Here is a 26,452-nt window from a genome sequence, read left to right on the forward strand (position 1 = left end):
CCACCTTATTGCTTCCCACATATTTATTCCAGCGATGTTTGAAATATTCATTTTAATGCCCATATTTGTTCCGAAAATGACCGATTACTAAAGATATTAACTCATAAATATATGTAATTAAATGCTAAATGACATTAATTGTCTGTATGTCTATATCGGTTTCAGTGCCGGTGCGTATCTTCAGCAAATAAAAGTATTTTACATGCATTTCTTACTTGAAACCAGGCACTTATAATCTAAATATGGTAAATAAGTGGAAAACGAATGTTCCGTCAGTCGTAGCCATGGTTCTCAAATACTTTCTTCTATTGCAATTTCTATTAAAAGGCATCAAATGACTCAGACTAGTTGAATATAATGGCGTTATGCTTTCCAGTTAAAATCATCATAAAGCCATACGCATTGAAAATCAAACTTTAAAATGTATCTCATGTATGAAAAATGCATGAATTTGTTCGCTTGTTGACATAAAAATAAATCAGTGAAATGAATCCTCTTTCATGATTTGTTTGCATATTTTCTTTAAAATGCGCATGTAGACGACCGATATTGACAGAATGGACAGTGGGTTGCAATGTTATGCTTAATACTCGTATTTTGTTAGTTACTCAGTTAAGTGACCATAAATCCCTAAGATAACATATATTCAATTTTCTCACATGAACCATTTCAAGATGTTACAAGATTAACTGATGTGTATAATCTGTAGTTATGGTATATAGGCGATGTGTATCTCGTTGTATGCTTTAAGACATTAAACTATATGCCTTGAAACAAATAAATGTCATCAATTAATGTTTACTTGTGGGCATGTCTGTGTAGTTCCCATTGTATTTTCAAAATATGCATAAATGCCATATAAACCAATGTAGTGATAGTTTTAGACAAAGCTTACACCTAATAAAATATAAACCACAAGGGTCAGCCCTGTGTCTTGGGTATATATGTAATTTGTATATATAACTTAGTTATTTTTATATAAGAGTAATGGTTTTACTGCGTGCTCAAAGAGGATACCACCACGTTTACCAGTACTAGTGACCTTCAAGGTCCGATCATGTTAAGATAAAAATAACACAATTGTACCATGCCATTCTATTTCTGAAAATCTAACTAAGTTGTGCGAAAAATTTATAACGTTAAAAATAACGCACTTTAATGTAATTCCATTGTTGGTGCACCAATTGTATGTCTGAGTACGTGATCAGACTATGTGGACTGGTATACCGTGTGTCTCAAATTCAGAAACTGTTGAAACATATCCTTTTGCAATATATAGTTAACACATGTGTCAACTGCGGACCTTTCGTGCAGTGATTACCATACACTTGTGCTTTTGACCGTGAATGCGTGCGTGATCTGTCTGTGTGTCTTTGTACTCATTGTGCCTTTAGAAAGGGTTTTTGCAAACCTATTGGCTACTTGGCCTGTTTTGAAGTTTCCAATGCATGACCATTAAACTATCTGTGATAAATATTGAATACTTTCCTCAAGATGTTATGACAATTTACATTCATTAAGTCGACAGTTTGGCATAAGCTGTCAAAATTGATCTCATCGCATTACAGTACCTTTTATGATATCAAAAACGCTAAATACTATGGTTGTGTATGATCTAACACTCAGGTAGAGAGCAAATGTAAACGTTTATTTCATTGTATCTTAAACTTAATAATGTGATTGTATAAAAATACTTGAAAAAGAAGAGTATTCAACTATAAACTGTCTGTGTACTAGATGTACCAGAAGTTATACAAACTAGAAAAGGAAAACCTTATTTTGCATCGACAAATGTAGGCATTCTTCCAAATCGGTATTCCAGTGTTATAATTCATGTACTGAAAAAACATTTTATCCAATGTTGGAAGCTCGGAAACCGTGTTGATTCTTCTGTGGTTATCACTTAATCTTACAGGGCGGACCGAGTATGCCTTTCCACCTAATGTTTGCATGTTAGTGGTTTGGTTATCAGCGTACCAAGTAGTATTAAACAAACTTAAGTATGCGTTCCTAAACCCGCCGGTTTAGTCCATGACCATTGCGGGTATTCCTTTACACCTCAGCATACAACGGTGGTTTCAATATTAGTAAGCATGACAATTCAATGCCTTTTAGGGTATACTGCATCAACAAACCTTAATATAAGATCAATTTAGGTATTTCGAAACATTATAAGGCCGTCGTTTCATCGAAATATATTCGCTGCAGTCGTGCAGATGATTTATTACATTACCAGACGATACAATAAAGCTCGCACGCAGGATATGTTTGTAGATGAGAATACAGATATGTAAATGTAATTTCTCAGATATGGTAAATCGTGGATTATATAAGCTCGGTAGTATTTTTAGACAAGCAGGCAAAATAGATATGTTACTGTCACAATGTGTTTGCTATATGTGCATGAAGTTGCCATGGTTTTATTTTATGCATAGCCAGCGTCATTTTGTGAAACAGACAAGGACATTAACCATGTTATAGCGTCTCGTGTGTATATCGTGCGTGCTGTGATATGATTTGTCTAGAATATATTTGGACATTTTCTCAAATAAAAATGGTCTCGGAAGAATCGAAATAAGATGTTGCTTTTATAACTTAATTTGCAGCCAATGGCTCGGCTATCGGTATATAAAACATTCCACGAATAATCGTTAACTACTTAAATTTTGAAACAGATTTTACGTCAAAAGGTTACAGGGAACATGTTAAAATGCAAAACCGTTCGCTCTTCCCGCTTTAATCATTCAGAGTTTACATCATATGTTCTCTTGGTATTTTTAAAGACTATGGAATGTTTTCCGTCTGATCCACGAGCGAGCGTCAAAGTATCGTATAATCACGAGTTTCATTGATATTAGTGAAGTGTCTCAAACTCAAATGCAAGTCGCACAATCAAATTCACATTGCAATTAACTGACCAATACGGTTATTAGTTTTGAAATGGCTTTTATAGTTCCTAAGATAAATGCAATGATAAAATGGCCCTCATGTTCGTAGTCCAATTTCACCATGCCTTGCAAGCTTTGATGTTTAAAATACAGAACTTCATGGATACACCATATATACAAATACTGATGCACATACAGAGTAAATGAATTTTAATTATAGTTTTGCAGAAATATCCGTTTGCTATTTTTTTTTATTTAAGGGAAGAAATGAGAATACATGTTCATTTTAGATTTTGAAATTACTAGTATAATGAAAGCACCGAAAATGTGTTAAATCAAGGCAACACATCAAGAAGTATGACGAATTATGTGGATGTGAAAATGTACTTTATAATTTAACGTTCCTCAAGGCATTTATTGTATGTGAACCGATAAATTTCAAGTCACAATTTCAGTTATTTGCTAATGATCCGTTTGTCATCAAGTTGTACTACAATTAGCTTGTTAATTTGTCCCCGAGACTTTAGCGGCATTGCAAAGAAAACGGATTGATTCATATCGGCCTTATGGTTTTGCGCTGACATTTAAGCAGTCTGACCTAGGAGACCTAGATGAAACACACATGCAAACGATTCATATCAATCGTACCAAGAAATATGGTACACATGTAATTAGCAACCTTTTCCGATGACAATGACCTTATGATTTTTTTTTTCCAATATCAAGTACAAGACTCACGAATCATAAGTCCAATTAAAAAACACATCGTGATTGTTATAATGAAATTTCAATTATTGTCCATGCCTTAAAAACACAAGTTTATCCATGCGTTGACCCAAGTAGAAATATAGAAAAGTACATATTTGAGATTTCGCTTAATGGTCCCAACGTATGTAATGCGGTAAACATCATGCAACCCACAATAGATAAACGGATTCGTTATGTTTTAAGCCCATACTTAATTCCGTCTGTATATAATCGCTTGTATGTATCCGTACTATCCATCAGAGAGGTACGGTACATGATTCAGGTGAAATTGTTAATTTCATCTAAAAACCAATACCGACAAAGACTCAGATCATCCTCGTCAAGTCATCTCTTTGACATTCCAACTACAAAAACTAAACTTGCTGATAGATCTCTAGCAGTTGTTGGACCTCAGTGGTGGAACTCATTACCAAATTATTTGAAGGACATTGCTAATGAAAAGCAGTTTAAGTCAAAACTAAGACATACTTGTTTGGGGGGTTAAACAATTAGAATGTTGTGTAAATGACTATATCAAAGATACTAAACTCAATAATATTTCTTTAATATCATTGCTAACTTTGTTTATGTATGTATGCGATGTTTTGTTCTGATATTGTACAGCGCAACCGAATATTTTATACATTTTTGCGCTATATAAATGCTTTGTATTGTATTGTATTGTATTGTAATAGATGATCAACGGGAAAAACCTTGACCTAAGTATCATAATATGTTATAGTAAAATGCAAAAATAACTTGGCTAATAATCTGTTGATCGATGCGCCACATATACTCCAACTGCTAAACGACAGGTTGCATGAAAATAAACATATTTGATATTTTTTGGATAACCGGCGTGGAGCAATACTGCACTATTTAAGTGTTCACTGTCTTATATTATGTTTAATCCGGCCAAGGTGTGTGTCATGTATAAGCTGTTACTTTAGGCGTTCACGCTGTAACACTGCCATTACTGTCAGTAAAATGTTTCCATCGAACTGAGACATTTATTTGTACACATTTATCTTTATCTAAGGTATATCTTTTTAAGACTATATAAATTACACATTCTTCTTTGTCAAAGAGAAAACGAGCGTATATTCATAAATTCTATAATTGTTATACTTTTTTTAAAAAGTAACGGCATTATATATAGTATCATTCATGCGTTATGCTAATTGTCATTTTTAGAAACACGGTTGTCAAACTCGTCTCATTTTTAGCTCGACTATTCGAAGTATAAGGAGAGCTATACGCCTCACCCAAGCGTCGGCGTCGGCGTCGGCTTCACACCTTGGCTAAGGTTTTGCATGCAAGCACCTTTAAGTCATTATCTCAGTAAATACATCATGTATTGCATTGAATCTTTAGATATGTATTCCCAACTATCTAACCTACTAAATTAATGAAGTTAGATAACTCTTTTTTGAATATAATGCAACATACTAAATTAATGAAGTTTGATAACACTTACTTGAATTTAATGCAAAATAATTTCCCTTTATTATTCGACTTAAAAATTCTGGTTAAGGTTTTGCATGTAAGCACACATAGGTAAATATCTCAGCAACTACGTGATGTATTGCATTGAGACTTTACACAATGGTACTCAACCATCCAACTTATTTAATTAACCAAGTAAGATAACTCTAGTTTGCATTGAATGCAAAATAATTTCCCTTTATTATTCGACTTAAAAATTCTGGTTAAGGTTTTGCATGTAATCACACTTAAGTCAATATCTCAGGAAATGCATCATGTATTGCATTGAAACGTTGGGTATGTATTTCCAACTATCTAACCTACTAAAATAATGAAGTTAGATAACTCTTTTTTGAATATAATGCAAATTATGGGCCTTCATTACTTGACTTAGAAATTCTGGTTAAGGTTTTGCATGTAAACACACATAGGCTAATATCTCAGTAACTACATGATGCATTGCATTGAGATTTTTTACAATGGTACTCAACCATCCAATCTACTTAACTAACCAAGTAAGATATCTCTAGTTTGCATTCAATTCAAATTATGGCCCGTTTTTATTCGACATAGAAATTCGAATACATCATGTATTGCATAGAAACTTTATACACAGGCTCCCAACCATTCAACCTTCTTAATTAATCAGAAAATATAATTCTATCTTGCATATTATATAATTTTTGCCCCATTATTATGCGACTTAGAAGTTCTGGTTAAGGTTTTGCATGTTAGCACACATAGGTTAATATCTCAGCAACTTCTTGATGTATTGCATTGAAACTTTATACAATGGTACTCAACCACCTAACCTACTTGAAAAAACAAGTTAGATAACTGTATTTTGCAAATAATGGCCGTTTATTATTGGACTTAGAAATTCTGGTTAACATTTTGCATAGAACCACATTCATGTTTATATCTCAGCAAATACATCATGTATTGCACTGTAATCTAATTTTATTTTACAGTGATCCATGTTTCGCCAATCCTTACACTGAAAAGCGGCGTAATAGTCGAGCGCGCTGTCTTTGTGACGGCGCTTGTTGCAATTAATGTAATCGGTCATCAAAATTGACGAATACAGAAGAAGCTGATATATTAATCAATTTGCTTCTTCTAACAGGTAGATATACAATGCAAGAAGAGGTTCTGAAAAAACAGTAGGAACAAGTTGGAGACCTTTCAAAAAGAAGAACAATGGGAAAAAGAAGAAACGCTGGAAAGCCTTTGAATACTAACAGAATATCTTCCTTCTGTTTGACTTTTCGATACACTTCCTCATAATTACCATTTCTAGGAGGATAACGTCCATAATGGACCACGTTTCTCTGAAGACAATTCATCATAGCTGATACTAACGCATTTCCCTGTCAATGGGTCGACAATCACGCCATCGTACAAATTAAGCACAAAATGACAATTTTCTGCAATCTCAAGAGGAAATATCAAAATTGCATTTTGCCTCTGAGACCAATAAACATATTAAGCGAGGTATTCTTATTGTTACTGGACGACCAACAATAAAGACAATAATATCCAATAATTGCTCAATGTTTGTGACTGAATGTCTGATTAAAATACATTGTCTTTCGAATATTATTAAGTAAACAATAATATAGTTATTATTAAAAATAATCTGATTCGAATAAGTCATTTTATTTATCATAACTTTCGCCGCGTTGTAGATCATAATCTTCATTATTACGTTGTCTGTTTAGAAAAACAACCGAATTGCAGTTGTATATTTAGATCTAGAAACTTAAAACTATATTTGGTGTTTCGAACACGTGAGTATTGTCCAAGGTAACATCGTTCTGTTAAAACATTTTTCAAATAAACAATTTCCAAGATATACAAAGTGTTACTGAAGAATTGAAACTTATGCTATGTCTCCCTTCTTTTACTCTTTCAAGCTGCTTATTCCGGTGTAAAATACTGTTATGAATAGTTTTACTTCATAATGTTTTGGTTAAGTTTGAAGGTGTATGGCAAATGTATGGAGTAGTAAAAGGTAAACATCATTGGAAGTTAACAAATAAAAAGAAACAGAGAGACAGTGGAGATGGTGAGGGAGCGGGGGACGTGAACAGTTCAGGTCAGAGGTAGAATCACCGTTGCTCCTAGTTTTATAAACGAGGTCAGAATAGTTTAGGTTACAAATGAAGTGTCGAAAATGGTTTGAATAAATATTTTTTGTTCTTTTGAAAGTGTCAATTGCTTGATAGCAATTAACTGATCGATAAGGTGGCGCCTTTGGGCATGGTATATGGTACAGGTGAAAAAGAAATGATAGGTGTCGTCAATTTTCCTCATTCGCAATGGGCTATTGACAATATTTGTAGAGATCAAGTGTTCATTACGTTGTTACAGTGCATCTGCAGCCTTGAAAGAGTGTATGTGCGTATGTGATCCGGGTTTGATTCTTTTACCGTTCTGTGTAAGTGAAGCATCTGATTTGTGGGTTTATTATTTGTTTGATACTTGTCCCTGCAAATTCCATTGTGTTTTAAATGTGATATATTTTAATCAAGATACATTTAACAGTGCTTAAGATGTCAAATACAGTAATAGATATTCGTATTATTGAATCTGAAAATATTCGAATTGCGATATCTCATATATTTCAGATTCATCTGTTGGATAATTGACTTTGTTAACTGACCTATCAAGAAAACAAACATCGAGCAGTAGCTTGGTGATGTTTTGTTTCAAATTCGCCGATGTGTGTATTTCTCTTCGTTATCGGGGTCGATAAAACGTATGGTTAAGTTGTTAAACCCATTAATAAAACGAATGGAAGCAAGGCCAAGCTCTGAACTTAAGACTGGTCTATAAATCAAATGTATTCAATAATTTGTAGAATTTCTTCATTATCATCTCTGTATAGTCACCCAAACGTTTTAATTTATACATTGTAGACATTCATGGATGTCGTGGAAATAGTTGTTCGTTTCAACGAAATGATCGCACGTTTTTGTAGCATCTCATAAAAAAGAGGATATTTGAAGCTGTCAATGATTTTAATATAGCATAAACAATCGAAAACGCTGGCTGTCACATTGATGCATCCATTAAAAGCGTCTATGTTTCACGATATAAAATGAATAATAGGTCTAGGAGAAGACACTCCTTGTCAAGAAGCCATGTATAAATGGCACATGTCACAAATATTTGATTTATATTTGTTGTAAAAAGTTTAGGAATTCATTGCACCAATTTGTCATATATGAGAGACAATTATGAATGTACTGGTATATTTGCAGTTTGAATAAGATACTGTGTCAATCAGATATGGTTTAAACTAAACTAAAAAAGTTCAGGCTTTAAGGACAAACTAAGACTAGAAAAAAATGTTCTTGCCTGAAATTCCCAAAAAATGATTGTCTAGTAAAAATAACTCTTTTATAAAATGTGCGCAATACAGCATCACCTGGTTGAGGGTGGTAGCCTCCTGGCGTGCGGCTGGCTTCATCACATGCAACATGAGGCGGTGTCCGAATTGATGGCTTGGCAGAGAATATCTGCCATTTGCCTCTTGGTAAGTCGACCAACGACAGCCTGTAAATTAGGTCATGGATACAATATAAGGGGACACCCTTTTTCACTTTTCCTCCACATTGAATTTTCTCATTATAAAACTATATTGACCAGATTAAAATTACCGTTATTATCTCAAACAGTTTAAACATCAATATTAAAGAACATTCATGACATACCCTCATTGTGTCCTGTTCTCTTTTCAAAAGAACTTGCTCCTCCTCAAACTCTTCATCATCGATTTTCTTTCTTCGCCTGGCCGAGGCAGCAGGGGCGTTCGCCTTTCCTTTCCCCTTCCCTCCGCTGGCAGCTTTTCCTTTTGACACTGGGGCTTGGAGCTCTGAAATAGAAATAAAGAGAAGGTTGCGTGTCAGTTTATTATCATCACTTATTCACTTTGGTCAGCAGATTTCTTTTAATGAGGGTTTCCTTTTCTCTTTGAAAGTAGCATGCAAATTTTAATAAGTTTACAAAATATATTAGGATATTAAGACCTTCGCAACCATTTTTGTAACTGAATCGATTTTACCTTGGTTTGTGTGAAACATTGCTAACTTATGATACAGTGATACCCAATGGCATTGGCAGGATGCTATTAATAAGATTATAGAGCTTGTGATTGCTATGAGCCAGCTGTCTTATTCAATTCAGCTGGTAAGAGTGTTGTTTTTGTGTTCCAGTCATTATGGGTTTGAACCCTAGTGAACTCACCTAGCTCCTCCTAGTCTCAGGTTCACTTTCATAGTTATCGCAACCATCTCGGGCTGTCATTGTTAAACTTTTCTAATAAATTATACTGAAACCATGCTCAGTTTTTTGTATGAATAACATTTGAGGGATTTTACTGATATTTTTGGATCATACTTTTCTTTTTCTTTGATGGTCCCGCGCAGGGCTCTTCAAGATGCCATTTTCGTGAAGGCTTTGTGTAGATGATTCACTTGAAAGAACTGGGGATTACAAAATATATCAAACAATCAATCATCTTTGTGATGTGTTTGAGTAAAGAAGTCATTCATAGCAAAAGCCATTGTCTGATACATTACCAAATTATTCTTCAGTTTTTCAAATGGCTGTTGGTCCAGTTAAATGAGGGTATCGGATATTTTTACTCTACAATCTTCAACAACAAACTAAACTAATTTTTGCATTGTTTACAATGTTTAATTGCAAGTTTAACATAACATGGGAGTAGAATACAAAACAAAATGCCTTTGTTATTGGTCCCAAATCTAACACATTCTGTTTTGGGCCTTTACAAAAAAACAAACAGAACAAATAAAAAAGTCCGTAATTATGTGTTTTAAGAGAAGGTATGATTTCTAGGTTAGCATATAAACATGCTGCTTTATTGACAAACCGAAAGACAGCAAAGTATAAACTGGTGACCCTTTCGGACACATCCGACTACTATTCACTTAGACGCTCCCGAATATTTAAGAAAGTCAACGTTTATAGTTAGAAATGAAAACGCAAACTAAGACTTCTTTATATAAACTACACGAATACAATACAAACCTACAAAAACAAATATTTACCGACGATCCTGACGGTGTCCATTTTCTGTCTTTTTGCGTTTTACTTTCGTGTGTGTTGTCGTTTCGCTTTGTGACTTCCGGCTGGCATAAATTATGCAAATTAGCATTTTCCGAACACGAACGGAAGATGGCGGGCAATTCGAAAGTACATTATTTCTAAAGTGGAAATACCGCCATTTCATATCTGTTCTTTCAATTTAAACACGGTAATCTTCCTCAGAACCATTGTTTTTGATATTTATTCACTCTTTTGGATAAATGTTAACAATTGCATTATTTGTTGTACTGCTTATTTTGGAGTAAGAGTGCATCTTTAAGAGAAATTTATTTTTATGAAAGACATTGGGCTAAATAAAAAAGAAACTTAAGTAGGGCAACACACTAAGGAGGCGGGAAGTTTTTAGTCTGAAATTGAACTTAAACGTAAAAATATATCAAAACATTTTTGCAATATACAATTAATTATGATTTCAAAGCGCACTCAAATGAAGCACTTTTTACTTATTGTATCCATTACTGTTAAACAAGTCAAACAGACTGAATATTCAGCACGGTAGATTATGTTAGGAATAGATCCGTGGGAGTAATTTTAATACATAGGAAACTCTTAACTGCCTTGCTTAAACCATTATATTTGGTCATCTGTTTTGGTTAAATATTTGATAGTTAGGCTTTGAATGTACCGTTATCGACAATGACGTACAAACATATTGTATTTATGTTTTAATATTCAAAATGATATGTTGTTAATTTTTTAATCTTATCTCTTTTTTTCACCTTCGACAAGCTTTATTTATCTTGCATCTACATATATGCTTGTTTCCTCAAGTATTGAAAGGTGTGATGCAATAGTCAGACCGTTACAGTTTCATGCGCTTTTAAATTTTTAGCCCATGCCTTCGCTATCTATAGATTCTCATTGAGCTATCTTCGAAAAGTTACTACTTACTAGCTACTATTTAAGATAAAAGGAAATAGTGTGGATAATCATATTCATCATGAACATACTAGAATTGGTCTATCAAGATGGCATCTCATTTCAAACAATCTTACGCCTGGTACGGTAACCAGATTACCAGAACTAAAGGCAGTGATGTTATACTGTCTTAATTTGCATACATGAAAAATAAAACGTAAGCAATACATAAATATTTAACCCTTCAGTAAATATGGGAATCAAATGTGTACAACAAAAAACAATGCTTAACACTTAAATAGCAAGCGTTTCAATAATTCGAACAAAAATGTGCTGAGTTTCAAGCGTCAAGAGTTTGTTCACTCCTTTTGTGTACGCTTGTGTAAATTTAATGTACTACTGAACCGCTTAAGATAAGTTAAACCATTTTGTACTATTTTTTCATTTTATGCTAGAGTTTGTTTTAAACAGTTGACGTACTAACATATAGACTGGGTATTATGTAAAGAAATATTATAAAACGCTAGTACTCTGAAGAGTCGTGTCATATTAAATTTGACACGAGGTAAAAGAAGTGTTATGCATGTACGTACAAACAAGAAAAGTTAGTTCATATAAATGGGATATTTAAAAAGAGAATACATGGTATTATGTACAATTCTAATACTTGGAGTTCAATTTTCTCAAAATAATGTTTAACAAACCCATATTGGGTTTCCATTAATGGCACTCAATTGCCACTGAGAGGAAATGAATTCAAAAGTCATGCAATGAAACCGTAAAACTGCCATAAAAAATCAGAGAAGAAACCACAGTAGTGATGTTAAAAAAAGATCCTATTATTAAACTGATTATGGTTCAAGGTAATATTATACTAATAACTTTTTAACAAGCTTAGATTTTGATATTTTTTGTTCTGACCCAACCTCAGTTTATTAAAATCTACCTTTTCACCCTAATAAAATCAATAAAGGCTGACTGCTGTTGTACCGAATAACACTAACAGGTAGATTCGATGAATACTGCCATCACATTTGCCAAAACGTAATTTCGAACACTGAACTGATTTTTTTTTTAATTCCGAACACTGAATTGATATCCACATAACTAAATGTGTTTGTTCGAAATAAAACATTATTATATAAGTTTGATTACTTTGACGTACAAGGTCAATAAGGTTCGGAATAAGGCACACATATCCTTCCAATGTAAATGAGAGGTAAATAAGGTTCGGAATAAAGCACACATATCCTTCCAATGTAAATGAGAGGTCAATAAGGTTCGGAATAAAACAAACATATCCTTCCAATGTAAATGAGAGGTCAATAAGGTTCTGAATAAAACAAACATATCCTTCCAATGTAAATGAGGGGTAAATAAGGTTCGGAATAAAGCACACATATCCTTCCAATGTAAATGAGAGGTCAATAAGGTTCGGAATAAAAGAAACATATCCTTCCAATGTAAATAAGAGGTCAATAAGGTTCGAAATAAAGCACACATATCCTTCCAATGTAAATGAGGGGTAAATAAGGTTCGGAATAAAGCACACATATCCTTCCAATGTAAATGAGGGGTAAATAAGGTTCGGAATAAAGCACAGATATCCTTCCAATGTAAATAAGAGGTCAATAAGGTTCGGAATAAAGCACACATATCCTTCCAATGTAAATGAGAGGTCAATAAGGTTCGGAATAAAGCACACATATCCTTCCAATGTAAATGAGAGGTCAATAAGGTTCGGAATAAAGCACACATATCCTTCCAATGTAAATGAGAGGTCAATAAGGTTCGAAATAAAGCACACATATCCTTCCAATGTAAATGAGGGGTAAATAAAGTTCGGAATAAAGCACACATATCCTTCCAATGTAAATGAGAGGTCAATAAGGTTCGAAATAAAGCACACATATCATTCCAATGTAAATAAATAAGATAATAACTGTTGTAAAGTACTTAACTCTATTTTACTCATTTTATATAAATGTTCTAGCGACATGGCTGTTATTTTTCACGTGTTTTGTTTGTTGTTGTTTTTGGATATTGTCATACATGTCAAGCCCTAGTTCTGTATTGTCCACAATTTGTGAAATTTGTTGCACTTTGCTAAAATCAGTACATGTTCGTTTTTCCTACTATAGTCAAAGTACTGTGATTGTTAAATTTCAATTATTTTAGAGTTATTCTAGCTGTGAAAAACACCCCCAGAAAAGTAAGGGACAATGTTTTCATATTCTGAATAACACGAAGTTGTTCAACAGTTTGGCTTTGCCGTTGCTGGTCTGTTTCAACATAAACAATTTTTATTAAATGAATGTATCATACGCAAAAATAGACAAAACTATTGGTAATGCTTCAATATGGCACACATACGGGATAGTTTTGAACGTGTTGTTTTCAGGATGCCGGCAATATGTTCTCAACATTGGGCGCCAACATCTAAGAAAACATTTCATTGTCAAAACATAATCTGGGACCGATCAAAGGTCCTTGAGACGATGGAAATTTCGAACGGGGCGAGACCGTGCCATGCGATATGAATGTTACAATCATTATGGTTATCGAAATAAACAATCTGTCCTTTGTACAAAACTGAATAAAACAAGAAATTCGAGCCACCCGAAGATAATTCCTAATTTTGATATCAAGGGCCATTATGATAATTCGGCAGTGACAGATGTTGCAAGTAAAATGAGATTAAACATGATAGTGAGAATATACTTAGTTCTGTTGGAGTGTCATAATTATAGACAGTCGTTTTGTCTCGCGCAATTGTTTTATTAAGCCTTGATGTTTATTTCAACTTTATCAAACGGATTTCTCAAGGAATGTTGGAAAGGTGTGCATAAGAGTGGGCTTCAGTCTTTCAGCATTAGCTGTTTGCATCAGCGTTTTTGTTTCTTTCATGGATAACTGAAGGATCACACATATGCTGGAGTTCATTTTCGGAATATCATTAGGTGTTGACCCTCAGGTCGTTGTATCCCTTCAAGTAATTTATTTTATCTGCTTAAAGTTTAATATCAATAATATCATTCATCAAACATGTTCCAAACTTTTGTTTTCAAAAGATGGGGGAAAGTGAGATATTTCCGTTCGACCCTGATATTTTCATATTTCACTAAAAGCTTTTGGTGGTAATTAAGTGAAATATATCGTGATCTTACAATGCAAACAACTATTATTCTCTGTTTATAAGTACATTATTTTTCACGCAAAAAAAACGCAATTGTATTTGTTATAATCAAGTCTATTTTGAAGATGAGTTCCATTTTGTGTCTATATAGCAATTCTGTATACTTAACAGATTATTGATTTCTGACCATAGAACTTCCATTTTATACGGTTTATATTAGCTCACTCACTTATATTCGCATTTTGCATATATTTTGTTTCACGCATGGCAAATTCTTCATTTCTATTTGCTGAAATTGCATGTATCTAATATGTATTATGTGACATGTAGAATTCTCGTTATATAACATCGCCGGAAACCCCGTTACCCTACTAAGCTTGTATCATGGGCGATTTGACTAGGAAAATCTAATTATCATGAACACATAATGAGGCTTTTTCATTCGTTTCGCCAGGTTCCAGATGCTTTCTCGTATAAAAATAAATTTCTGGATTTGAACTGGGCCCGCTTTTTGGTAGGATTATTATTATCAGCAGTAAACACCGTTAGGCCATCGAGACTACTGACATAACAGGATTCTTGAAAAATAATAAGCCTGCAAAATTATTTGAAGAAGACATGTCTCACCCGCCTCATTCATATGCATTAAAACTGTTGTTGCACTCAATGATTATATAAATATATTTATGGCTTTAAACTTTGTGAGTATACGTCAAATAAATATTTTCTGTTTTCCTTCATTATAGGGTCACTAAACAGTAATACAATTGTCCTCACCGAACCTCCTACTCCTGTTGAACTTATCGTTCTACCTACGTTAGTCACATTACATTCAAAATACCTTACAACATTTAAAACATTATAGCTTATAAAATCACAAGTTTGAAAACATAATTCTACAGTTATTAAATCTAAAAAGAAATCGTTCAATTGAGTTCATATGTTCATGGTCCATCTAATGTAGAGAAGATTATCATTTGTTACTGCATTTACTTTAACGCACGATGTAGTGACGAAACAAATTATCATGGTCCCCATGACAAATGCCAAATATTATACATTGTTGCATTATTTGAATAAACCGAGTGCATTTGGAAATCACCTACTCCCAATAGTCATTTTGTTTTCAGGAATACAACGTTCGATCGTTATGGTTTTTGTCGCGAAACAAAACGAGAATATTGAAAGGTCAATGTCCTTGTCATTTATGAGAGCTATAAATATTCCAAATATGTGTCCATTTTTTGGTTTTAAAGATTGACTATCGACTCATATTTATCTTGCTAGAGATTTAGGTTTGGAAAATATTTAAATAAAAAAAATGTTATTTGAGAGCCACACTTTTAATTCAGTTTGTATCTTTATTATCATAGTATTGGTGTGATTGAATTAAACACTAAAAAAGAACAAGTAATTGCTACTTTTTAACCGTCTGTTGTATCAGTTCACTAAGGTTATAGCATTACATATGAATGTCTTAAATGCGCTTGTTCAATTCTAAAGTTGGTTCCAATATATTCGACTTTTAAAACGCTTAAGTAGGAGTGAATACTACACTAGCGTATTTTGAGGGGGGTGCATCCGTTAATTTATATATTAGGTCAGAAAGGTTAAACATTGTTGGTATGTAATTACCAAAATAAATAGTTTGATGCAACGCATATAAAACATTCGACTATTTGGTGGTATTATTTTTACATCGTACATCCACGGGTTTAAGAAACATGGTATAGGCAATTAATATCTCATATTGCGTCATATGCACATGTGAAAGATATCCTAATGTATTAAGTTATGTTTAATTCATGCCAACACGACGTTTTATGGAGGGTAATGCCGGCGCAGAATAACATCACCTATTGAAGGTCTATTGAATATGTTGTCCGCTTTGCGCTGTGGTTAGCGCACTCGCTTCTCAACTAGAGGACCCGGGTTCGATTCCCGGCCTAGGCGCATGTGAGTTTGGCTTGTGGTCACACAGCCGGACAGGTTGGTATCACCCGGGTTCTCCGGTTTCCCCTGCAACACAAGACCACACTCTCGCGTAAAGCATGCCAACGTAAGTGATTAATATAATGTTGTAATAACTTGTTTCACAATCGTTGTAAAATAAATAAGATAAAACTAAGATTGAAGGCCTAACAATGATTTCTAACGATAACTCACATTGTGGAACATTACACGCCACGATTTCTAACGATAACTCACATTATGGAACATTACACGCTACGATTTCTTACGATAACTCACATTGTGGAACATTACACCACGTGATTTCTAACTTTACCTTTTGTCGTCATGGTTACACGATTTTGAACACTCGTTAAGTACGTATTTGCGAAGTCCAAGAGTAAGAGTTCTGTATAATGAAGTTGCTGCCCGACTTTCGTAGATTCATTATATATGCTGCAATTTCCATCAATAGCCAAATCGCAGAAAACAGAGGGCAGTACGCTGCATCAGCAGTTCATTTCATTGAGTGAATCGAATTAAAAAAAAAGCAATCAAGCCCGTATGATTCGGCACTTAATCATCAAAATGATTTTGCATCCTCTGATCTGATAATTACAGCCTTAAATCGCATGGGAAATTAAAACATAAAAAATGTTTACGTTTTCTATAAGATTAGATAAAGTAAGAACAGCATCTCCTCATTTTTAATCCCCAGCTACATATTATGAGCCGCTGTCATTAAACTAATTTAAATGAGATATTTAGAATAATGAAAGTACATGTTTTTATTTGGTTTACTCTAAAATAGAATTAATAATTGCTTTTTACAGAAGAAACTGAGAGACTATTTGAAACTTGTTTCATCAATTAACTCGACTTACTTAAAACTAATTTATTAAAAATATCGGTTTACAGTTTCACAAATACGTGGGTGAGATTTGATTAATTGGGTTACGTTTCCGCCGTTCATCTAAGATGTCGTTAGTTCGGGCAAAAAGTATATTATATTATAATAATATTAGTTATATTTGACTCTGAAAAAGGATACAACCATGTGCCCAGTACAAATGACTTTCCAGATAACAGACTGTATTTTCAATCATGCAAAGATAAATAGAATATTTGTTCAGGGCATGTCTATCTTGAATGTTTGTTAGTGAAAATGTACAACCCTACAAAATACACACTTTTACATTATATCATTGTTGACGCATGAATGGTATGGCTTACTTTGTGCGTTTGTGATCAGACTGTATTGCTTTGAACACTGTGTGTGTCTCGTTCAGTCTCTGAATACAATTTTATATGCTCATAAGATGATATTGATTCTTTTGTACACTCAAAAAGGACATAACCGAGTCGCCGATACCATTGACTTTCAAGATAATGGACTGTATGTCCAACTACGATAGATTAAAACAGTTGACCTGATCAATCAAATCAAGTATTGGATGGTATTTAGTAAATAGGTACAAACCCACAAACTATCAAAGTTTATTTTTAATGGTGATTGAATTGTATGTCTGAGATAATGCGCACGTGCTAATTAAACAAATTGGATATCTAGCGAGGTCTTACTACTTAACACTGATCATGCCATGGCAGTTACACGAGCAGTTACCCCAGCAGTGACCAATCACATATTCAGATAGTTGTGTAATGTGTGTTGTTTCGTGGCTGTATTTGTCTGCTTTGCCCTACTGCCTTTACAATTAATAAATTGATCTTGGCGCACATCATTCTATAATGAACCTAGACTCCAAAATGTTCATTAACTGGACAAGCTTTACCTTCTTTAAATAACATGTCAGATTTAACAGCCACTGTTAAAACAGGAACAGTTTAATAGCAAAAACTAGTTTTTTTTGTTGATCTTTGCCTAACAGTCACCCAAAGAATGATTCAAACTGCCAAATAATAGTGTACTTGATTTTTTTCGAAGTAAAAATGAACCTTAATGCAAACTTTATTAAAATTATCAGCTTTTTATATTCGCTTTCATCATGAGGGATGCCTTAACATTTGAATACACCGTTGTCCAAACTCGTCTTATTTTCGAATCAATGACACAACAAATTGAAAACAAAAAGGTTTAATGATCTCGATGACCTTGATCTAATGTAGCATCTCACAACAGATTAATGATGTCTACAGCAATAATTTGTGTTGGTTGATTCAATACATTTTATTATCGTCTCACATCAGCCGATTAATTTCTGTCTCTCTTATATGTCATTATGTAACCGTCTGTAACTACCAACTGTATGTTGGTGCATTAAAAAGGCAATTCCTTAAGTGAGTTATTTTCTATGGATAATATTCACGTCGGTAGACGAAGTGTGAGTAAAAATTTCTTTAGTTGGACCGTGCTCTGGCTTTATTAAATACATTTAGATGTTAGTATGGAATCGCTGCGACAATACGAGACTAGCTCTTATATAGTCCGATTCGTCTTGTATCTGAGGCAATGGGCCCGTATTAGGATATTTGAGGGAGGGGTTCTCTTTCGATACTCTTAACAGTGGTGGACAAAGTGTGAGTCTGAATGTCTTTGGATGGACAGTGCTCTGGCCTTATTGAATACATTGAGATGTTACTTTTAAACTGTTGCGTCAAAAAGAGACTAGCTCTTCCATGGTTCTATTCTTCTTGTATCCAAGGCACTTGCACTTCGACTCAGCGAAAACACCATTAATTTCAACAACGATTATTTTAGATACCCTCTACTTTCTATTTATAAAATTGGTATGCGTATACTATATAGACCATTTTCATACTTGTATAATATTGATGAACGAACATTGTAATCTTTCTTTAAGATCAAGTAAGATTTTTTTGTCTTAGCTGGAAACTTTCACCAACATGGTTTATATATACGGTCGCTGGACTGAAGTCATCATTATAACATGATATACATTAAGGTACATCTACATGTTCGAGAATAACTGCTTATTGAACAAAGGAATGTACAAACTTAAAAAGAGTCTTCGTTTAAAGTTTGCTATGGGGCGTGTCCCATAGTTTTCATTGAATTATTAAAAAAATCGATTCAATACTCTTAGGCTTTGTATTGATCATCTCCAAATAATATCTCCTAAAAACGAATACAGGCTCTCCAGTTTTTTCACAAATCTTGGAAGAAGTGCAGAATTTCAACGACAATGGCTCAACATCAATTAGCGAAAATATTATAATTGTATTCAAATATTGCTTTTCATCTCAATCCTATCCTCTCAGTATCTTTTATACCATTTTTATCCAGAAGCCGTTCTGACATTTATGACGGTTTAAAATTGTTGATCATATTTAGTTATTTATGCGATTTCAGATCATTTGACTTAAATGCATTTTTTTTATTTAATGTAAGCAAACGATTAAACCCTCCACTATTTTGGAATTCGTGTTTTCCTTTAGTAAGGAGTTGTGAATTCTTGAAGTGTGGAACGCCTGGAATATCAAAATCTAAATATGTTTTAGGTGATCAGTTTTTAGGCTTAGAACAATAAAGTGAGAAGTACCTACACCTTTATTAAATTTATTGAAGTGAAGTCTTTAGTTTCATATTACCGCCCGCAGTCATGTTACGGATTTTTTATATATAATAAAACAATATGATGATGATATAACGTTCACTAAGACATGAAATTGAAAGTTGCATTTTTCAGAAGAAAATGTCTATGTAAAAGCCTCATCTCAATTCGCTTGCCGTACGTAACTAGTTTTATTAAATGTTTCGGATGGCAGTGTAAGAAATACATGGTTGGGAAAGAGGATAATGTTTTCGCTGTCCATTCAAGAAGTCTTAGGTTCGAGCAATACTTTTATATGTTAAGATGGTGTTGGTTATATTGGACCCGCAAAAGAGATAAAAGTTAGTCTTCAGTACCATTGACATCCCGGGTTACCGACAGCATTACCCATCATGCTATGATGAAAAATAACACAATCGTATTGTGCCAGTCTATGTTGTGAGACTCGTTGCGAAAATGTGCAACCAATAAATAACACGTTCTAATTTATACCACTGTGAGTGTATAAATGTCTGATAATCTGGATGATTGTCCTTTTTTGTTGGTGTTTATCTCGTTCAGTGTATGTCATGCCATACCATCTCGTCTTTAGGCAGCGCATGCGTGTGCTGTCTCTCGTTAAGTGTTTTAGTGTTTATCAGGCCTTACCATTGCGTCTTTCGTTCAGTGTATATTACGATTTAGCCTTGTCCATTTAGACAAGTATTGCGTGTAATGTCCGGCTGTGTGTCTTTGTACAATATGCGTTCCTTGGTAAATGCGTTTCACGTTAAACTTTTAGCCTTGTCCGTTTAGGCGATTAATGTGTGTGTTCTGGCTGTACGTCTTAGTACACTGTGCGTCTTTCCTTCAATGACGGTCATGCATCAGCCTTGTGTCTTTAGATATGCGTGCGTGGTCTGACTATGTGTCTTTGCACAATGATTTTCTGACGTTTAGGGTATATTATGCCATTGCCTTGTGCCGTTAGAAAGTGAATACGTGTGTGCACTGCAACTTTCGTGCCTTTAGAAAGGCGTGTATGCTTTGTATCGGTTACTTTGAACACTCTGTGTGTGTTGTTTAGTGTCTGTCATGCTTATGTCTTGGGCAAGAGGTCATTGTTTAACGATTGGCTTCTACGTTACTTTTATATTGCATTATTATCAAATCAAATTCGATAAATAATTTCGAAAAATTGTTTCGGCAATATGCGGTCGTGTCGTCGATTCGTAAGCAAGACACTCAGCCATTAGCTGTAAAAGATGGTCTTGTCATCTGACTTTAATAAAACATTTTAACCTACGCTTAAATACTAAATAGATCGACCGTATACCACCTTATATTAATTCATACTAAATATTTATATAAGCTAATGTAGTCAGCGAATCGTTCAATTATCAAATAAGAAAGAACAACTATATTTCACTTTATCCAGGCAATACACATATATTAACATTTTATGATACCCTTCATGATATTGAAAAAGCTAAATGATGTGACCAATTTTGTTACACTGCATTAACTGTACGAACTTACACACAGGTAGTGCGCAATAAAACAGGTTAAAGATTTTCATTTTATCATTAACTTAATATTGTGAATATTGTATCAGGGCCGCAATTAAAACCAATTTTAAAACGAATAGAAGGCATCTATGTAATAATAGGATGTCATGAAGTAAAACCTTAATGATTCCGAATGGACGGAGTGATTGTATCAAAATAGCCCTTCTTTATCATTAAGATTTTTAATATAATCTAACTGTATAAATCTTAATGATTAAGCATAGTTTTGAATGATTGCCTATCAGCAACTTAATTGGATGAAAAAGTAAGTTACATGATAAAAACTGTCTGTTTATCAAATGCACCGGATATTATACCAATTAGTTAAAGCAAAATACAATTTGCATCAAAAAAGTTGTCGATTTCGGTATTTATATTTTACAATAAATTTAATGAAATAATTTTATTAATTTCTATTGAATTTATATATTTTGAAACGTAAACTGTCGAAGTATTAGACAATCACTTCATCATAATTTACTCTGCGTGTCGTGCATACTTCTTTTACATCAGCAGACTGTCAAATATTGAGTGATTTCATAGATTAGTCTGGGTGCTCTAAAGATTGGCCTGCAAACCGGAGATGACAGAGTTGATTTAAGTCCTCAGATATGTTAAAGTGGTGTAGATATAGAGATATTACTGTCAAAGCTTGTTTGTAATTGGTGAATGTAGTTGTCATTGTTTGATTTTTGTGCATAGCCGCGTCATTTCATAAACTATATAAGGATGGTTAACACGTGTTTGCATCTCATGTGTATATGCTGCGTGCTGATAAATGATGTGTCTATAATAGATTTGGTGATCTAAGTTCAATCGATCACAAATAATCTCAGAAGTATCACCAAATTTTCTCCTAATAGTATAACTTCATTTCCAAAATAACATCTCCTATCGGTGACCAATACATGACCACAACAACGTAAACAATTAGAGTTTGCAGATCAACAGTTATTAAGTTAATTGTTTGTTACCTGGCAACATGAAACACGTTTTAATAAAAAAAGTATAATCGCATTCTCTACACTTCTCAATCATACATAATATGTTCTCGCACTATTTTTTAAAGACTATGGACTGTTTCGCCGACTTCTCAATGAGCTTAAGATAAAGAATCTAAAAATCATTAATTTTATTTAAATATTACTATCTATGTGAGTTTCTAAGTTCAAAGGTTTTACTTGTAGAATCATAACCAGTGTATTGAACTGACCACTGAATTTATTACATTTGCAATAGATTTTATAATAACTCAGAATCATCGACTCCAAGAACGATTGTACTATGCATGCAATTATAAGGTTGTACGCATGTACGGTGTCAAAATCCATCATGCTATGTAAGCGTCGATGTTTAAATGATGAACGTACACCTACGATACACATTACTTGTTGCGGATACAGAATAAGGAAAATCATTGTTGTGCTGAATAATCCGTAGGCTTACATTTATTTTTAGCGGAAGGAAATTACAAGGAAACACCAAACGATATATAGATTCCCCACGGCTTCATAATTTATAGTATTTCAAGCCAATAATTGTGAATACGTAAAACGGAGATGTTTCAAGATAATAGGTATGTTTTTGTCGTGTCCCAGGAGCTTTCGTAACAAGGCAAATAAAACAAGCGACACATATTGGCCTCAAGATGTGGCCATGGGGGGAATAACAAATTACAACGTTTTGTACAAATTGTGCCAAATATTATGGTAATAAGCAACATTTTCCGATGATGATGACCGTGTTTTGCAAGTGCGAGACAAACGAATCGTAAGTGCAATTGAACGACACATTGTGTTAGCAAACCTGAAATTTCAATTTTGTGTATGCAATTATGTTGCAAGAAAGACAAGCATGCCCGAATCAAAATAATGACAATTACATAATGAATGAAAAGTGCTTGAATGTAACACTAAATGGCCTTTGGTTGTAACTTTATCGTCTTATCATAGCCAGGTACTTCTATAACACTTATACTACAATGAAAACTAAAATCCAAATTGCGAAGACCCTGTTTTTCAATACAGGGCTGAATCACGTCCATACATAAAGCCAGTAATGTATTTCATTACGAAATAATACTAATGCCTTAACATGGCCAATGGTATTTCATGATAACCAACCGTGTGAAAATAGGCTTTTAATTCAGTCATTTTTAAGAACTGATGAAAGTATGGTGTCTACTGCCATTAAAAGCTATAAACCAGTTCCTAACATAATTTTAAACGACAGTAAATAAACCGTTTCGATCATACTTGGCCTGTCGTTTGCAAACGTTCATTTATGGGATATCTCATCGAGAATGTATGAATTGCACTGGCATTATGTGGAAGCAAGAATAAGCCTAGTATATGAAAACTACAACTTAAACCTGTTTTTTTTTTAAAGTAAAAGCATTATACAATGGACTCCTGCCTGAGTGATGCCAACTACACGGTCAATCGTCTCAATTTTCGAATCATTGATAGGACAAAAGGCGAGAAAGGTGTAATGAACTCACAGACCTCGATCTAATGTAAAAATTCAAAAGTTTAAAGATGTCTGAAACAAGCATTTATGTTGGTTAATTCAATACAATTTAGTATCGTCTTACGTCAGCTGATTAATTTCTGTTTCCCTTATATGTAAGACCTTATAGCAGTCTGTCTCAACAAATGAATATAGGTGTATCCTAGATGGACTATTTCAGATTTTTTTCTGTGGATACATCTTACAGTGTATGAAGTATGAGTCTGGGTGTCTTTGGTTGAACCATGATCTTGCCGAACTGATCACGTTTAGATTCTTATCTCCCGTAACGCTGATAAACGACAAAATGAGCCTAGCTCTACTATGGATCATTTCGTCTAGTATCTGAGGCGATAGGGCCGTTTTCAAAAGCATCTTTGTGTTCGTGTCCATGCCTCCACAAATGCGATCGCCGAATAGATTCCTCATCTTATAATTTAGAAGTGCTCCATGAAGCAGATTTAACCACAACAGCAAAATGTCTACTTAGTACAGAAATCAATCGTCAAATTTCTATTTACGTATTTACTGGTTTTTATAAAGTGATGCATTTAAATTCGTGCATGTACGCTGGCTAATATGAAGACATTCGTAGTGATTTCCTGCTGAACTCTTTGACAGCATTTATTGTTTATCTTTTAGGTCGTTGTCTGATTGCGCCAGGCCTGCCAACTTAAATATTTAGACCAAAATAAACACTTAATTATTTGATGAATAAATTCAACTTTAAAGGATTATTGAAAATAGCCGTCTGCATGTACTATTAAGACCACTTTCTAGCTTATTTTCATATAAATGCGTACAAAACCTGTTAATTTCCTTTATGTTCATCTTCGACCAATTATAACGCCGAAATACTGAACTTCTTTATGAATACGGTACGGTGACTTCAGAATTCAAAATCTTAAAAATTATTTGTTCAGGTACATCAGCAAGAATGTTCAAATCTGAGAATGAGTCTTCGTGGATCAATCGAATCTAAAATGCTTGATGTTGAAACAGGGCGTTGAATGTTTGGCAAATGGCCATGTCCCATCAATTCCATTTCGTATTCCATGATTGTGTCCTATTAATGCATTTGTGTCCCATAAATTCCATTGTACTATTTAAAGAAAACTGACTTTTCATTTCCGTCGTTACAGAATAATACTTCTTTAATTAGGCATAATTGATTTTATTTTGCGTTTTGTTTGCAAGGTGGAGGAGAATAAAGGATTTTTAGGCCACACAAGTCAAGGACAACTGTTCCTAAACTGAAGCTGGGACCAATAATAATATTTTCTTAATCCCAGACTGAAGACAGTCTTATTACACTTGTCAATTTTACAATTTATTATTCACTGTTTTGATTTATAAACTTTTCAATGACATTTAAAAAGTATAACATTTGTAGTCGACCGGTCATTTCAGTTCAATTGACTATATATATACACCGGTCTTACTGAATGTTATTGGCAAATGACGAATAAAGAGGATACTATTTATATATCAAGTTTGTTTAACTTTAAGGTATAGGGAAAAGTAGAATCGCTGGAAAACCTTTGAAAACTGACATAAAAGTGTGACTCTGCTGTCTCACTTCTACATTATTTTAATTAAACGTCAATAACTGACAAAGTTTCTCTTAAACCCATTTAAATAACAGCGACTGCTAATGCATTTTCTTGCCAATTAGTTAACAATAACACCGTCGTTATGCAAATTAGGCTCAAACTGAAAATTTACTTCAATAGTTTTTGGCAATATTAAACTTGCTTTTGCCTCTGAGACCAATAAACGTTAAACGGCCGTTAAATTATTTAGACATGTTGGCTCTAGGTTTAGTTTCGGAGAAACACTTTAATACCAGAACTTTTTAAAATTAGAGAAATGATGTCTGATTGAATACATTTCCATTTAAAGCTGAATTCTCACAGATTGAACGTTTTGGTAAAATTTTAATTTTTTGTCTTGGAACGAACTAATTTTAACAAAAATCCATGGATACCAAATATATAAGACTGCTGCCAAAAATGGATCGCAGATTTTTATATTTAAGTTCATAAAATGATGTTTCTTGCCTTTTCCTTGAACCGTTAATAACGGTTTGAACCATACAACATTAATTTTCGAACGGAAAAAAAGAAAATCTGCGATCTGATTTTTTGTAAACAGTCTCATATCACTGATTTTCTGATATTTACGCAATTGGTTCCTTCCAAAACAAAAAACAAAATGTTAAAACGGTAAATCTGTGAGTGTGCGGCTTTAAAGTCTTCAACGCAAACAATAATATAACATTAACGACGGGTGAACTAATATTGCTTCATGTTCCAAGTGGGTTAAAGCCTTTTACCGTTCATTCAAAAGATTAAGTAAAAGGTCCAGCCATTATGTCTGATTTTTAAATACTGGTTTTGCTTTTGTTGTTTTTAATGTTTGAATCGTGATCTTTTAAACTACGTCCTTTTGTTGCTTTGAGCATGAACGTCCCATATAATTTTGTTCATTACGAATAATAATCATAGTGATGGACTAAAAAATGTTATAAAACAAGGAAAACATGAAATATTTAATCGCAACTTGATACAGCGAATTATTGTTATAGTTGGCACGGTATCGGTTGTACCAACAATTGCCAGCTATATTTTTGGTGTCTCCGGTATGTTTACTATGTTATGTTTG

General features: G+C 33.7%; 1 protein-coding gene across 1 annotated transcript in view; it reads right to left on the reverse strand.

Annotated features, from left to right (window-relative positions):
• LOC128240489 (S-antigen protein-like) overlaps window positions 1–9,431 on the reverse strand; it is a 36,344-nt gene extending 26,913 nt beyond the window's left edge. Inside the window, exons 1-2 of the mRNA XM_052957139.1 lie at window positions 9,398–9,431; window positions 8,840–9,000 (exon numbers count right to left, since the gene is read on the reverse strand). Coding sequence (XP_052813099.1) covers window positions 8,840–9,000; window positions 9,398–9,431 — 195 coding nt within the window. The remainder of the gene's footprint in view (window positions 1–8,839; window positions 9,001–9,397) is intronic.
• Between the last annotated feature and the right edge of the window lie 17,021 nt (window positions 9,432–26,452).

Source organism: Mya arenaria, chromosome 7 (genome assembly GCF_026914265.1).
Source record: "Mya arenaria isolate MELC-2E11 chromosome 7, ASM2691426v1".
NCBI classification, from domain to species: domain Eukaryota; kingdom Metazoa; phylum Mollusca; class Bivalvia; order Myida; family Myidae; genus Mya; species Mya arenaria.